The sequence below is a fragment of the Typopeltis vanoorti genome, chromosome 14, assembly GCF_054136105.1.
Source record: "Typopeltis vanoorti isolate ZY-2024b chromosome 14, IOZ_Tvanoo_1.0, whole genome shotgun sequence".
In the NCBI taxonomy this organism is placed as follows: domain Eukaryota; kingdom Metazoa; phylum Arthropoda; class Arachnida; order Uropygi; family Thelyphonidae; genus Typopeltis; species Typopeltis vanoorti.
Genome location: NC_143562.1, coordinates 45,839,056 through 45,853,599, shown reverse-complemented (window position 1 = coordinate 45,853,599; position 14,544 = coordinate 45,839,056). Strand labels below are relative to the sequence as shown.

The following is a 14,544-nucleotide window of genomic DNA, read 5'->3' as shown; positions in this document are numbered from 1 at the left end:
AACACACAGTTGGTTGCTACTACACACCAGGATCATCTGAAAAGTACTGCTATGAATTGCATAGACAGATAAATCTTATGAACACAAAGAGGACTATAATGGGTGATTCAGCTATGAGTGTATACCCATAGCTGAAATTGAAGGGGAGAAAGAATGCAAGATGAAGGAAAATTATTTTATACAATTAGTCAGGGATAACTGTCTTAGCAGCATATAATGGAAAGAATTCACAGTACAAGAACATTGGATCTAATAATAACATTTGAGAATCTGTCTATAATGAGTTTGTCATTATGCCTCCAATCAGTTAGAATTTTCATGCAATTTTGATTTGGTAAGAGATAATATATGTAACAGTTTTAACTTAGAAACAACATATGTGGATATGTGGAATTATAAGGCAGGTGATTATTATTAACTGAGAAATTAGCTGAAGCAGTGCCTTGGCATGAGAAACTACATGATGAAGGAATCAGCAGTGAATAGGATCATCACCCATCATTAGTCAAAGGGTGTATGAAGGAAGCCACCATACCTGACTGCATCCTACATAGAAGTTAAATGAATGTATAAGACTAAAGCAAGAACTGCATAAAAAAGAGACTGTTATAGATCCAATAGCTTGAGAAGAATAATGATGATACTCAGAAGACTGAAGAGTAGGCTAGGAGAGTCATTGCAGTGGCTAGTTTGAGACAAAATCAGATTATGAAAGAAGATAGGCAAACAGGCCAAAACAAGTCTGAGAAAATGTTATTGCCGTGGATCAGATAAAAAGAAGAATGATCATAGATAAATAACTTTCATGAATATTAATGTTAGAAACATATCAGTGGTGCAAGAAATAGCTGAATGAAAGTGTTCACTTCAATAAGGTATATACTATTAGCTCTCTGGATGCCATAGGAAAACTAGGATGAAAGAATAAATGAGTAAGAGAAGTATTCAAGCTGTCACAAGAGCTTGATTCATATATAGCCATTGGACTGGAATGTGCTTAGCAGTTCCACTGAACAGGGTTTAACTTGAGTCTCTTGGCATATGCATGATACCTAATGAGCAGAATAAGAGCAAGATAATTTCACTATGGCATGATGGAACTAAAAATGGATGAATTATTGACCAATTACTATACTTGATGTGATCATCAGGTTATTGGAAAGGTTTAGAAATCACATCCAGATGTGGGCAGATAACACAACAACAACAACAACAACGAACTGATAAGAAATATAACTGATACAGAATTCCTGCAGGCTAGTTTGAATAGATCAGTTTTGTGAGTGAATGACAATGTAGATATCATTTTGTTGTTGTCGTGTAAAGTTAGGCATTTTGAATGAGGATGTAATAGGCAGAGAATTATATTATTGGGAATTTCTTGGAAATAGTTAGCTAAGTTAGAGACTTGAATGTTACTGTGGACTGTGAGTTAAAGTTTAGGAGTCACATGGCTAAGGTAGTTAAGTCATGCAATTAAAGAGAGCATTAACTGGTAGGATAAGGAAGTTATTATCCCACTTTACAAGTCTTTGATTTGACACATCTGGTAATGTGCAGTTATAGTCATATGGCTTCTAAGGAGATAGGGAGACAATTGAAAAGATATAGCAGCAAGTAATCAAAATGATAATGCCTGGAATTGTGCATATTAGGACAGATGAGGAAAGGCTGCCTTCCAAGTTTGAGAAATAGATAGAGCAGAAGGTATGATAGACCCTTGCAAGTTAGAAAGGTAGAATCGTAGCTGATATAAGATTCCTGCAGGTTGAACAGTTGTTTATGTGAGCAGATGACAGTGAATGTCATTTCAATGTTGCCAAGTGTAAGGTTATGCATTTTGGATAGAGGACATTGCAGGTGGAGTATTATATTAATCAAAGTTTGTTGGATGTTGTCAGCATAGCCAGAAACTTGGGAATTATTATAGATAATGAGTTACAGTTCACGTGCAGCATTGGTAAGGTGGTTAAATCATTGCATCAGACAAGTGCTGATAAAGCGAATACAAATTAGTGATATCTTGTAGGAATAAGGAAGTTGTTCTCCCACTCTGAAAGACTTTGATAAGACTCAGGGCCAGTTTTATCATTAGGCGAACCTAAGCAATCACCTAGGGGCGCCAGATTTTGCTACATAGTTGGGGGGAAAATTACAACCTTCGAAAAAAAATGAGTAAAACCTTGATTAATAATAAAAAAACTGAAATAAGTCAAGCTGCGCTGGTGTTCACTGATGATCCTACATTATTTTCGCCTTTCTCTATTTCTTTCTTTATTATTTTTATAAATATCCAGATGTGTAGGTGTGCATGTGCTTGTGTGAGTATGACAAAATATATATATATATGGAGACAATGTATAGGGACACCTAAATTTTCTTTGCCTAGAGTCATCAGATACTCTTGGACCGGCCTTGATAAGACTACATCTGAATTAATGTGTTCAGATATGACTTGAGGAGATAGGACAACAGTTGAAAAGATCAGCAAGTAACCATGATCATAATTAGGTATATGAGGACAAATTGAGGGAATGTGGTCTTCAAAGGTTGAGGAATAGATGGACTATGAAAAATACGTTAGTAAGGGGATCTTATTGCAAGATTTTGCTGCTTAGGGAAGACAGAGGTAGAATTTAGGGTCATCCCTGAGCTATTCAGGGATGTTTTTAGAAAGTATGTGATGTCCATGTTCTTCTCAGCAGCATGCAGTAAATGTATGGAATGAGCTACCATCAGATGTTGCTAGTGTGTGATCATTAAATGTGTTAAAGGAGAGTTATGATAGTTATTATTACGGGCAACTCTAAGGAATCCTTAGACTCATCGAGGGATGCCCTAACATCATGTCAAGAACAACTATTCAACATTCACACAGTATCTATCATACTTCGCCTTGAACTCATTCACAGTCATGGCACCCACAACAGACTCTGGCAGCTTATTCCACTCATTCACCACTTACACCTCTAACACCCTTTCTAACCACTCTTGTCCACTTTCCATGGATGGCCCTCTAGTCCTCCCACCACCAGTCATCATCATCAAATTCCTGATTTGTACCCTCAAGGGGTGTACAGGATATGATAGTACTACATGAAAAATTTACATCATTAATAACTTCCTATCTACAATTTTCCTCCAAATCAGTCTATTACTTGTCAAGACTCCAATATTATCAAATCTTAAATTTTTATCGTCTAAGGCACTTTGTACCATATCATTCCACCTATTTCTTGGTCTTCTTCTGGGTCGTTTTTCTGCTAAACTGGCAGAGAACACTTGTTTTGCTAATCTTTCCTCGCCCATTCTGTTTAAGTGACCATACCACCGGAGATTAGCTCTGCTAACGCATTCTGGATGCTGACAATGTCAAGTTCTTTCCTAATATCCTCATTTTTAATATGATATTGCCATTGGTGCCATCTGTTCACGCCTCTAATCTTTCTCAGGACTCTCATATCTGCGGTCTCTAGTCTTTGGTCAAGTGTTTTATTTCTGACCCAGCTCTCAGATCCATAAGTTAAAACTGATTTGAACAGTGTCTTGTATACAGCTAATTTAGTGTTCCGACTAATTTCTCTCTTATCCCATATGAATTTATTCAATTGACTTCCTACCATGTCAGCTTTGTTGATTCTGTTGTCTATTTCCATATTTAATTTACCATCTTAAGTAAAAATCGTGCCTAAGTAGCTGAAATGTTTTACTTGTTCCACAGGTTCTCCATTCACAACACAGTTGACATTTTCAACGATTACCACCAGTCCTGTTCTCAAAAATATCTTCTGAATTAATCTTATAGAAACCTTTCAGTAATTTGAATGTCTCAATCAATTTCTGCAACCCAGAAATCTTCAACCTGTTCTCATAAGGTTCATTCCATAGACCTGCTATCATCTTGGTCACTCTTCTCTAGATCCTCCCTACCTCCTCCCCATTAAGAAGAAACCCTGGTGCCCAAATCTGGGCACAATAGTCTAGATGGGGTCTTATCAAGGCTCGATACAGTGGAACAATAACTTGCTTGTCTCTGCTCGTTAAAGTATTCTTCAGTAACCAAGTGATTTGATGAGCTGATTTAGCCACTTTTGCAATGTGCTCCCTAAACTTCAACTCCCTATCCAACAACACTCCCAAATCTCTGGCCTCGTCAATCTCCTGGAGTACAGTTCCACCAATGTGGTATACTGCTGCTAATCTTTTCACCCCAAAATGCATAACCTTACATTTTGCCACATTAAATTGACATCCATTCTCCTTAGCCCAGTCCTCCAAACTATCCAAATCATCCTGCAAAATTTTGACATCCTGTGCATTCACTATTGCTCTACCCAACTTTGCATCATCAGCAAACAAATGAACAGTTCCTCTCAGATCCTTTCCTATATCGTTAATGAACAAATTAAACAGTAGTGGTCCAAAAACGGAACCCTGCGGCACACCAGTAGTCACAGGCTGTCTTTGGACTCTACTCCTGAATAAACTACTCTCTGATATCTCTCCTTCAACCACCCTCCTATTCATCTCACCAACCCTATATCCATTCCAATATGTTGTAGTTTACGGATTAGAATTCCATGTGGACATTAGAAATAAGTTTAGCATATTGGCTAATTTCTCTCTTACTTCATATAAAATTATTCAACAAAACAGCAATAAAAAATATCACTAGTTTTGTTTATTCCATTATCTATTTCAATATTTACCATTTCACTAAAATTTGTATTCTAAATAGCAGATAAAATAATTATTTTACTTATTCTAAAGGTTCTCCATTGAGAATGAAGTTGGTGTTTTCCATGTTGCTGCCTATTTCTGTAGTTTCATAAGGAGTATAACATCATTTGCATAAAGTAACATGTAGAATAGATTTTCAATTTCATTATCAGGTTTAATGTCCCTTTCCTTCATAAGGTGATTCACATTTGCTGGCGTGGTTAGTTGAATAGTTAGCAACTGTTGTCTAATCAACAATCTGCAGTTTTGAATCCCACTGTGGGCATGGATGTTTGTGATTTTTCTAGAGAGGAAATGAATTTCATCACATTGTGTAAGACTACTGCACTGCCTGCTGGAGGCTTGAAATGTCTTGAAAAAGTTGGGTGTTTGGTCTCTAGAGTAGGGTTTCTGAACTATGTAAAAATATAATTAGAGATGCAAAATTAAAATAATTTTTTTTATCCACCATTGTTTACAACAGTTTGCAGATGGGAGTTGCATGAAAAAAAAAATATATATATATATCATCAGCATCATGGTTTTCAGGGATTTAGGCATAAAGTGACCTGTTCCAGCTTTAGAAGTCATCGTTAAATCTCTTTAGAGGAGTGTCACCAATGTGGTCGATATAACATTGTTAGGGGTCGATTGGGGATCGATAGAAAAATATAAGATATCATTGTACGGGTAATATTTAATTTGCTTAGCTTGAATTATCTCCATCCTGAATGACAACGCAATTAAGAGTGAATTGTGGGAACAGCAACATGAATAGGATGTGTAATGAATAGAGAATAGCGACATGTAAGATGGAGCAAGGTCATGAAAATAGTTACGGAGGCCAATCAAGTAGGCCAAAATGACGTATTTACCAACAAGCGTCTTTTTTGTTTATCCTATTATAATTACATAATAGTAAAATAGAGGGGGGTGGTCGATAAAAAGTCAAACTCTTGAAGGGGTCGACGGTCAAAGAAGTTTGGCGACCCCTGCTTTAGAGGATGTCCTGGTTTTCTTTTTCCTAATGGTTTGTAATTTTAAACTTGTGTTTGGTAATCTATTTTCATTCTTCCAACATGTACCATCCATTTATATTTATATTTTTTTATTTTTTCTATTACTGATCATCATCAAATTCCTGCCATGTACCCTCAAGGGGTGTACAGGGCAGGTATAAGTTTAGCATATGATAGTTCTACATGACAAATTTACATAATTACTAACTTCCTATCGACAATTTTCCTCCAAATCAGTCTGTTACTTGTCAAGACTCCAACATTATCAGATCTTATATTTCTATCATCTAAGGCAGGGTCAAAGCTGTATAACTGAGAGGAGACCTCCACATAGCCTTTAAAGGAATGCGGAGAACTGATCAGGGCTTCTGACCTAATGTCCAATCCTCACCTTCTCATGGTGCACCCTGTTGGGTATCTACTTTGATACTGAACGAACGAGGATGGGCTGGCAATTTGGGATTTAGCCGACCAAATTGTATTCTTATTGGTTAAACCAAAATAAAAAATGATGGTACAACATGACAAAATTTCATGCCGGCTGGGGTGTCGCCCGGTTAAACAAGGCCCCTGTTGTTTTCGCCAGGGAACCAGGGCGAACAGCGAAAAGTCAGCTACTGGAACAAATCTGAAAACAAACCCCAACTCAACATCACCAGAGTTAAAGATCGGTACTATCAACTTAAGAAGCCTGAATGGCAAAGAAATGGAGCTAGCTGAGGAATTAGATAAGTACCAGATCGACATAATAGGGGTGACTGAAACAAAAAAGACCAAAACTGGTGAGATCTTTCTGAGCAATAAATACAAAATGTTATATTCAGGCAATGACAATCAAGGAAAAGAAGGAGTAGCCATAGTATTCAACACAAAATACGAGGCTAATCTTCTTGAATGGCAGGCAGTCTCAAGTAGAGTAATGTGTGCAAATATGAGAATGGGGAACTGGATAATGAGACTTATTTGTGCCTATGGTCCCACAGAAGGTTCTACTAAGGTAGAAGTGGAGGAATTTTTTGAGGCTTTAGAAAAAGCAACTGACACAATGAAAAAGGAAAAGTTGGTCCTTGTTGGGGATCTAAATAGCAGAGTAGGAAATGATTGTGAGACATACAAAAATATTTTGGGAAAATTTGGAGAAAAGAGCAAAGATAATAATAATGGCAAATATCTGTTGGATTTCTGCTCAGGACATGGACTGGTTATTACTAACACCATGTTCCAACATAAAAATGTGCACAAATTCACATGGAGAGAAGAGGCTAGGAATAAGAAAAGTCTCATTGACTATGTTATTGTTGATAGTGATGTTTTCTCCTTGGTGCAGGACACCAGAGTGTACAGAGGATTTGAAATTGGAAGTGATCACTATTTAGTCTTGAGCAGGATAAAATTGAATTTCATATTGAAAAGAATAACATGTAAGAAAGTTTTAAAGCGAATAAAAGTTGAGCAGCTCTCAGATGTGAACTGTAGACTAAAATATAGAAATATTATTGAAAAGAAAATGAAAGAGGTTGAGAACAGGAATCAAACCTTGGAGATTCAGTGGCAAACTCTGATGGAAACATTGATTGATTCTGCCAGAGAGGCATGTGGTGAGGTTGTGTGCAAGGATAAAAAAATCAGAACTCCCTGGTGGACACAGGAAGTTAAAGAGGCAGTGAAGGAAAAGAAGAAAGCGTATCAAAAGTTCCTGGCAAATAAGTCAGCTTTTACTCTTACAGAATACAGAGACAAATGTAAGAAAGCTAAACAGTGTGTAAAACTAGCTAAACAAAAGTCATGGACGGACTTTGGCAACAATATAGAAAATAAATATCAAGAAGGTGGCAAAATATTCTGGAGGTTGTTGAAGAAGCTTAGGAATGGAGGAAAGAGTGCTGTAAAAGGAATTAGAGATGATAAATGTGAAATGAAAACAGGAGAAAAAGATATCCTTGAAGTATGGAGTAATTACTTTGAAAAACTGCTAAATGAAACAAGCAGTGATGACAGCACAGTGATAAAAAACACTGACCAGGCATGCAGTCAGGAATACATATCCATACTTGAAGTAGAAAATGCCATCAAAGGCTTGAAATGTGGAAAGGCAGCAGGAGTAGATGATATTCGACCTGAAATGCTGAAGTATGGTGGTATAAGAGTCTTACAGTGGCTGCACTGCATAGTTCAGAAAGCCTGGGCAGAGGGATGAATTCCTGATGATTGGAGTAGAGCTCTCATAGTACCCATATATAAAAAGGGAAATAAAACTGAATGTGAGAATTACAGAGGTATTTCCCTACAGAGTGTTCCTGGCAAGATCTATGCAAGTATACTTGAGAAAAGGTTGAGAAGAATTGTGGAAGAAAAGCTTGGTGAAGAACAAGCTGGATTCAGGCCAAATAGAGGCTGTCAGGATCAGATCTTCACTTTACGACAAATAGTCGAGGAAAGCATGGGAATATAACAAAGATCTGTATTTAAGTTTTGTCGATTTGGAAAAAGCATATGACAAGGTGCCAAGAGAGAAGCTATTCAATACGCTGCAGTTATATGGTGTCAATGGGGCATTATATCAAGCAATACTTAGTCTTTATTTGAGTTGTGAGTCAGCAGTTAGAATTGAAGGAAGTACAGGAAGATGGTTTAATGTTATATCTGGTGTGAGACAAGGATGTACATTATCCCCTCTGTTATTCATTATCTATATGGATCACATTATGAAGGAATGTGGTATTAAACCTGATATCAAAATTGGAGATGTTAATGTCAGCTCTTTGCTTTATGCAGATGATGTTATACTTCTAAATAAATCCGCTACAAGTCTGCAAGATTCTCTGACTAAATTGAATAGCTGTTGTAATAGATATGGTATGAAGGTCAGCAATAAAAAGACAAAGACAATGAAAATAGGCAGAATCGCTGAAAATGTCAACTGTGTTGTGAATGGAGAACCTGTGGAACAAGTAAAACATTTCAGCTACTTAGGCACAATTTTTACTGAAGATGGTAAACTAAATATAGAAATAGACAACAGAATCAGCAAAGCTGGTATCGTGGGAAGTCAATTGAATAAATTCATATGGAATAAGAAAGAAATTAGTCGGAACACTAAATTAGCTGTATACAAGACAGTGTTCAAACCAATTTTAACTTATGGATCTGAGAGCTGGGTCAGAAGTAAAACACTTGACCAAAGACTAGAGACCGCAGATATGAGAGTCCTGAGAAAGATTAGAGGCGTGAACAGATGGCATCAATGGCAATATCATATTAAAAATGAGGATATTAGGAAAGAACTTGACATTGTCAGCATCCAGGAATGCGTTAGCATAGCTAATCTCAGATGGTATGGTCACTTAAATAGAATGGGAGAGGAAAGATTAGCAAAACAAATGTTCTCTGCCAGGTTGGCAGGAAAACGACCCAGAGGAAGACCAAGATATAGGTGGATTGATACTGTACAAAGTACCTTAGACGATAGAAATATAAGATCTGATAATGTTGGAGTCTTGACAAGTAACAGACTGATTTGGAGGAAAATTGTAGATAGGAAGTTAGTAATGATGTAGTTTTTTCATGTAGTACTGTCATATCATGTACACCCCTTGAGGGTACATGGTAGGAATTTGATGATGATGAAGGCAGTGCTTCCCATACTTCTGGATGTCACGGCCCCCTTTAGAAAAATTTTAATATTTCACGGCTCCCCCTCGAAAAAAATCGTAATATAGACATATTATTATAATATTTATTGTATTTATATTCAATACAAAACATACACAGCAAATACTGCAAAAATCAAATGCAAATAGTATTACATTTTTAGAATCTTACATACACATTTGACATTATCTCATATTTTTATATATATAGATATATTGTTATTATACATTTGCAGTACAAGCACATGAAATGTTTAATGATTAATAATAAAGAAAGAATTAAAAACATAAAAGAAGTTTAATAACAATTTAATGTAATGGATGTGTTTCAATACTGCTACACAAAAAGTCAGTAACAGATGAAATATTTGAAAATGCAATTCTCAGATTTCTGCTTTGAAATGAAACATATGAATAAGCATATATTTACTAATATTCATTAATCGTGGAAACAAAATTTGTGAACCAGCACCAATGTTTGATTCTTTTTCCATTAAAATATAAAAAATAACAAAAAAGAAATAATTAATAAAAATGAAATACGTTTCATTTAAGATAAAAAAAAAATCTACTTAGTCTTAAAACATTTTCAATTTGTTTTTATTATTTCACAGGTCCCCTCTACAAAATCTACGGCCCACAGTTTGGGAAGCGCTGGTCTAAGGCACTTTGTACCGTATCAATCCACCGATAACTTGGTCTTCCTCTGGGTCATTTTCCTGTCAACCTGGCAGGAAAACACTTGTTTTGCTAATCTTTCCTCACCCATTCTGTTTAAGTGACCATACCACCTGAGATTAGCTCTACTAATGCATTCCTGGATGCTGACAATGTCAAGTTCTTTCCTAATATCCTCATTTTTAATACAATATTGCCATTGATAAGAAGTGATAAGAAGAATTGCCACTGGGTCAGAAGTGTTTTACTTCTGATCCAGCTCTCAGATCCATAAGTTAAAACTGGTTTGAACACTGTCTTCTATACAGTTGATTTAGTGTTCTGACTAATTTCTCTCTTATTCCATATGAATTTATTCAATTGACTTCCTACCATACCAGCTTTGCTGACTCTGTTGTCTATTTCTATATTTAGTTTACCATCTTCAGTAAAAATCGTGCCTAAGTAGCTGAAATGTTTTACTTGTTCCACAGGTTCTCCATTCACAACACAGTTGACATTTTCAATGATTCTGCCTATTTTCATTGTCTTTATCTTTTTATTGCTGACCTTCATACCATATCTATTACAACAGTTATTCAATTTAGTCAGAGAATCTTGCAGACTTGTGGCAGATTTATTTAGAAATATAACATCATCCGCATAAAGCAAAGAGCTGACATTAATATTTCCAATTTTGATATATGTTTAATACCACTTTCCTTCATAATGTGATCCATATAGATAATGAATAACAGAGGGATAATGTATATCCTTGTCTCACATCATATTTAACATTAAACCATCTTCCTGTACTTCCTTCAATTCTAACTGGCTTACAACTCAAATAAAGACTAAGTATTGCTTGATATAATGCCCCGTTGACACCATATAACTGTAATATATTGAATAGCTTCTCTCTTGGCACCTTGTCATATGTCTTTTCCAGATCGACAAAACTTAAATACAGATCTTTGTTATATTTCCATGATTTCTCAACTATTTGTTGTAAAGTGAAAATCTGATCCTGACAGCCTCTATTTGGCCTGAATCCAGCTTGTTCTTCACCAAGCTTTTCTTCCACAATTCTTCTCAACCGTTTCTCAAGTATACTGGTATAAATCTTACGAGGAACACTCAGTAGGGAAATACCTCTGTAATTCTCACATTCAGTTTTATTTCCATTTTTATACTTGGGTACTATGACAGCTCTACTACAATCATCGGGAATTCACCCCTCTGTCCAGGCCTTCTGAACTATGCAGTGCAGCCACTGCAAGACTTTTATACCACTACTTCAGCATTTCTGGTCGACTACCATCTACTCCTGCTGCCTTTCCACATTTCAAGCCTTTGATGGCTTCAAGTATGGATATGTATTCCTTACTGTATGCCCGTTGAGTGTTTTTTACCATTGTGCTATCACTGCTTGTTTCATTTATCAATTTTTTGAAGTAATTTCTCCATATTTCAAGATATCTTTTTCTCCCATTTTCATGTCACCTTTATCATCTCTAATTCCTTTTACAGCACTCTTTCCTCCATTTCTAAGCTTCTTCAACAACCTCCAGAATATTTTGCCACCTGCTGGATATTTATGTTCCATGTTCTTGCCAAAGTCCTCCCATGACTTTTGTTTAGCTTTCTTACATTTGTATCTGTATTCTCTAAGAGCACAAGCTGACTTATTTGCCAGGAACTTTTGATGTGCTTTCTTCTTTTCCTTCACTGCCTCTTTAACTTCCTGTGTCCACCAGGGAGTTCTGATTTTTTTATCCTTGCAGACAACCTTACCACATGCCTCTCTGGCAGAATCAATCAATGTTTTCTTCAGAGTTTGCCACTGAATCTCCAAGGTTTGATTCCTGTTCTCAACTCTTTCATTTTTTCTTCAATAATCTTTGTGTATTTTAGTCTACAGTTCACATCTGAGAGCTGCTCAACTTTTATTCGCTTTAAAAATTTCTTACATGTTATTCTTTTCAATATGAAATTCAATTTTATCCTGCTCAAGACTAAATAGTGATCACTTCCAATTTCAAACCCCCTGTACACTCTGGTGTCCTGCACCAGGGAGAAAACATCACTATCAACAATAACATAGTCAGTGAGACTTTTCTTATTCCTTGCCTCTTCTCTCCATGTGAATTTGTGCACATTTTTATGATGGAACATGGTGTTAGTAATTACCAGTCCATGTCCTGAGCAGAAATCCCACAGGTATTTACCATTATTATTAGCTTTGCTCTTTTCTCCAAATTTTCCCAAAATATTTTTGTATGTCTGACAATCATTTCCTACTCTGCTATTTAGATCCCCAACAAGGACCAACTTTTTGTCAGTTGCTTTTTCTAAAGCCTCAAAAAATTCCTCCACTTCTACCTTACTAGAACCTGTTTCAAAATTAATAAATGTGATATGTATTACTAAATTCTGTTCTCTTCCTTTCTCTATTATTAAGTTTAGGCAAAAGGCTGGGTTTACACCTGATCGACCTTTTCCAAATCCATTTTGTACTTCTAAAATAAAGCCATCAAAATATTTTATTTAAAATTCTGCTATATATTTTATAATTAGGAATTCAGAATACTTATACCTCTATAATTTTTAGGGTCATCTCTACTACCTTTATTTAAAGACAGGGATTACTAATGCTTTTTTCCATTCAACTGGGAGGTTCTTTTTAAATAGATTTTATTTAAAAATAATAAGTCTTTCTTTAAGCCTTATTCCTGCATATTTATATAATTCTAAACCTAACCGATCTTTTCTAGGCGATTTTCCATTTCTTGTTTCTTTCAAGCTGATTTCTATGAATGGAATTCTTCTTTAGTTATTTCCTTTTTAATTTTCATTAAATGTCTGCCAGCTATATTTTTTAAAATATTTGTCTGTCCATAGACAAATATTTTAAATAAAGCAGTTGATGAATGATTAAAGATCATAGATATGCAAGTAAGGAAGTGAACAGATGGCATCAGTGGCAGAATAATATAAACATTGTTAACATTTCAAGAATTATGTGAATAGAGCAGATCTCTGGTGGCATGTTATTAAAATGAATTGGGGAGAAAAGTTTTATAAACCAGATGAAAAGACCAAGAGGATGGATAAGATCTAATTGGATTGATGTAGTTAGTAGCGTGCCTTTGAAGACCAAAATGTTACTGTCATATTGTTAGAGACCTGGCAAATAACAGATTGATTTTGAAAAAAAAAGAATTTGAAGCTAGTAATAATGGAAACTTAATTCTGTAATGCTATCACTTGTACATCCCGTGGATATGCACATATCAAGAATTTGATGATGACTATTAGTATTACAGTATAATTATCGTTATTGCTAGTATTATCAAAAGTTTAAAGTTACTTAACATTTTTAATAGGTAGCTGGCAATTTTCATCTTGCACCTGGGAAGACATTTTCTCAACATCATGTCCATGGTAAGTACTTGAATCCATCAATTCATATGTAAAATTTGTATCTTTGTTAAAATTTTTTTGTGTAATTTTTTTTCTTAGATGCAAGAATAATTAACTATGATTTGTAGTTATCTGTTTTATAGTTAGGTGGATGATGTCACATATGATGATATTGTAGGATTGTTAATATTGTGTTATTTACATAAATAACATGATTTTTTCTTTTAATTTTTAAATATATATATATATATATACAGTAAACCCTCGATTTAATGGACTAATAGGGGCTAAAGGGTGATTGTTAAATCGCGAATTTTTTAAAATAAAAATATCTATACATTATACTGCAATATTATCACTATTAGCACTGTAATAACAAAAAAATTGTTTTACACACAATTTTCACACTTTTGGATAAGTTAATGTTCGATGTTGAGGCACTTGGTTTAGGTAATCCTGCTTTGAACTTTTGAATTTTGCTGTTTTTTTATAATTAACTCACTAAAATTATGAAAATGTGTGTAATAAAACTGCCACAGTCATGCCACGTGACAAAAGAACCAATTACAGTGCGATTGGTGTGATCACATCCTAATCATTCGGCGAACATGTTTTATGAGCAATAACTCATTTATGTCGACTAAATTACTGCAGTGTTTTTTCAACATATGATGGCCTATTCGCCAAAATTTGTTAAAAGTAACAGGAAATTAATAACAAAAAATAACCTCTTAATTTAATTATAAGCAAATCTTGGTTAAAAGCATTTTAAAATTAACAGTGTTAATTTTCACGTGACATACGGACCGGAAATTTTGTCCGTTAAATCGAGGGTTTACTGTGTGTTTAATAAAATATATATATATATATATATATATATATTTTTATTAAACATAGTTTCAAATTATATGAAGAGCCAAAGGCTTCAATTCAGCGATGTGAAATTATTTAAGTTAAGGGATATTACATCCCTTGTTTCATAGCCGAATAAGAAACTCAAAGAGTTTCATGCCGAATATAGAAACTATATAAAGTTTGGAGAGTCCAGACTTAAGCAAATACCTGGATAGTGCAAC

At 35.1% G+C, this 14,544-nt stretch overlaps 1 protein-coding gene across 2 annotated transcripts in view; it reads left to right on the top strand.

Annotated features, from left to right (window-relative positions):
* Positions 1–14,544, top strand: part of LOC150099419 (endoplasmic reticulum-Golgi intermediate compartment protein 3-like) — a 179,384-nt gene that overhangs the window by 56,428 nt on the left and 108,412 nt on the right. For both annotated transcript variants that reach the window (XM_090403787.1, XM_090403786.1), the window contains exon 7: positions 13,432–13,489. In XM_090403787.1, the coding sequence (XP_090259913.1) occupies positions 13,432–13,489 (58 nt within the window). The remainder of the gene's footprint in view (positions 1–13,431; positions 13,490–14,544) is intronic.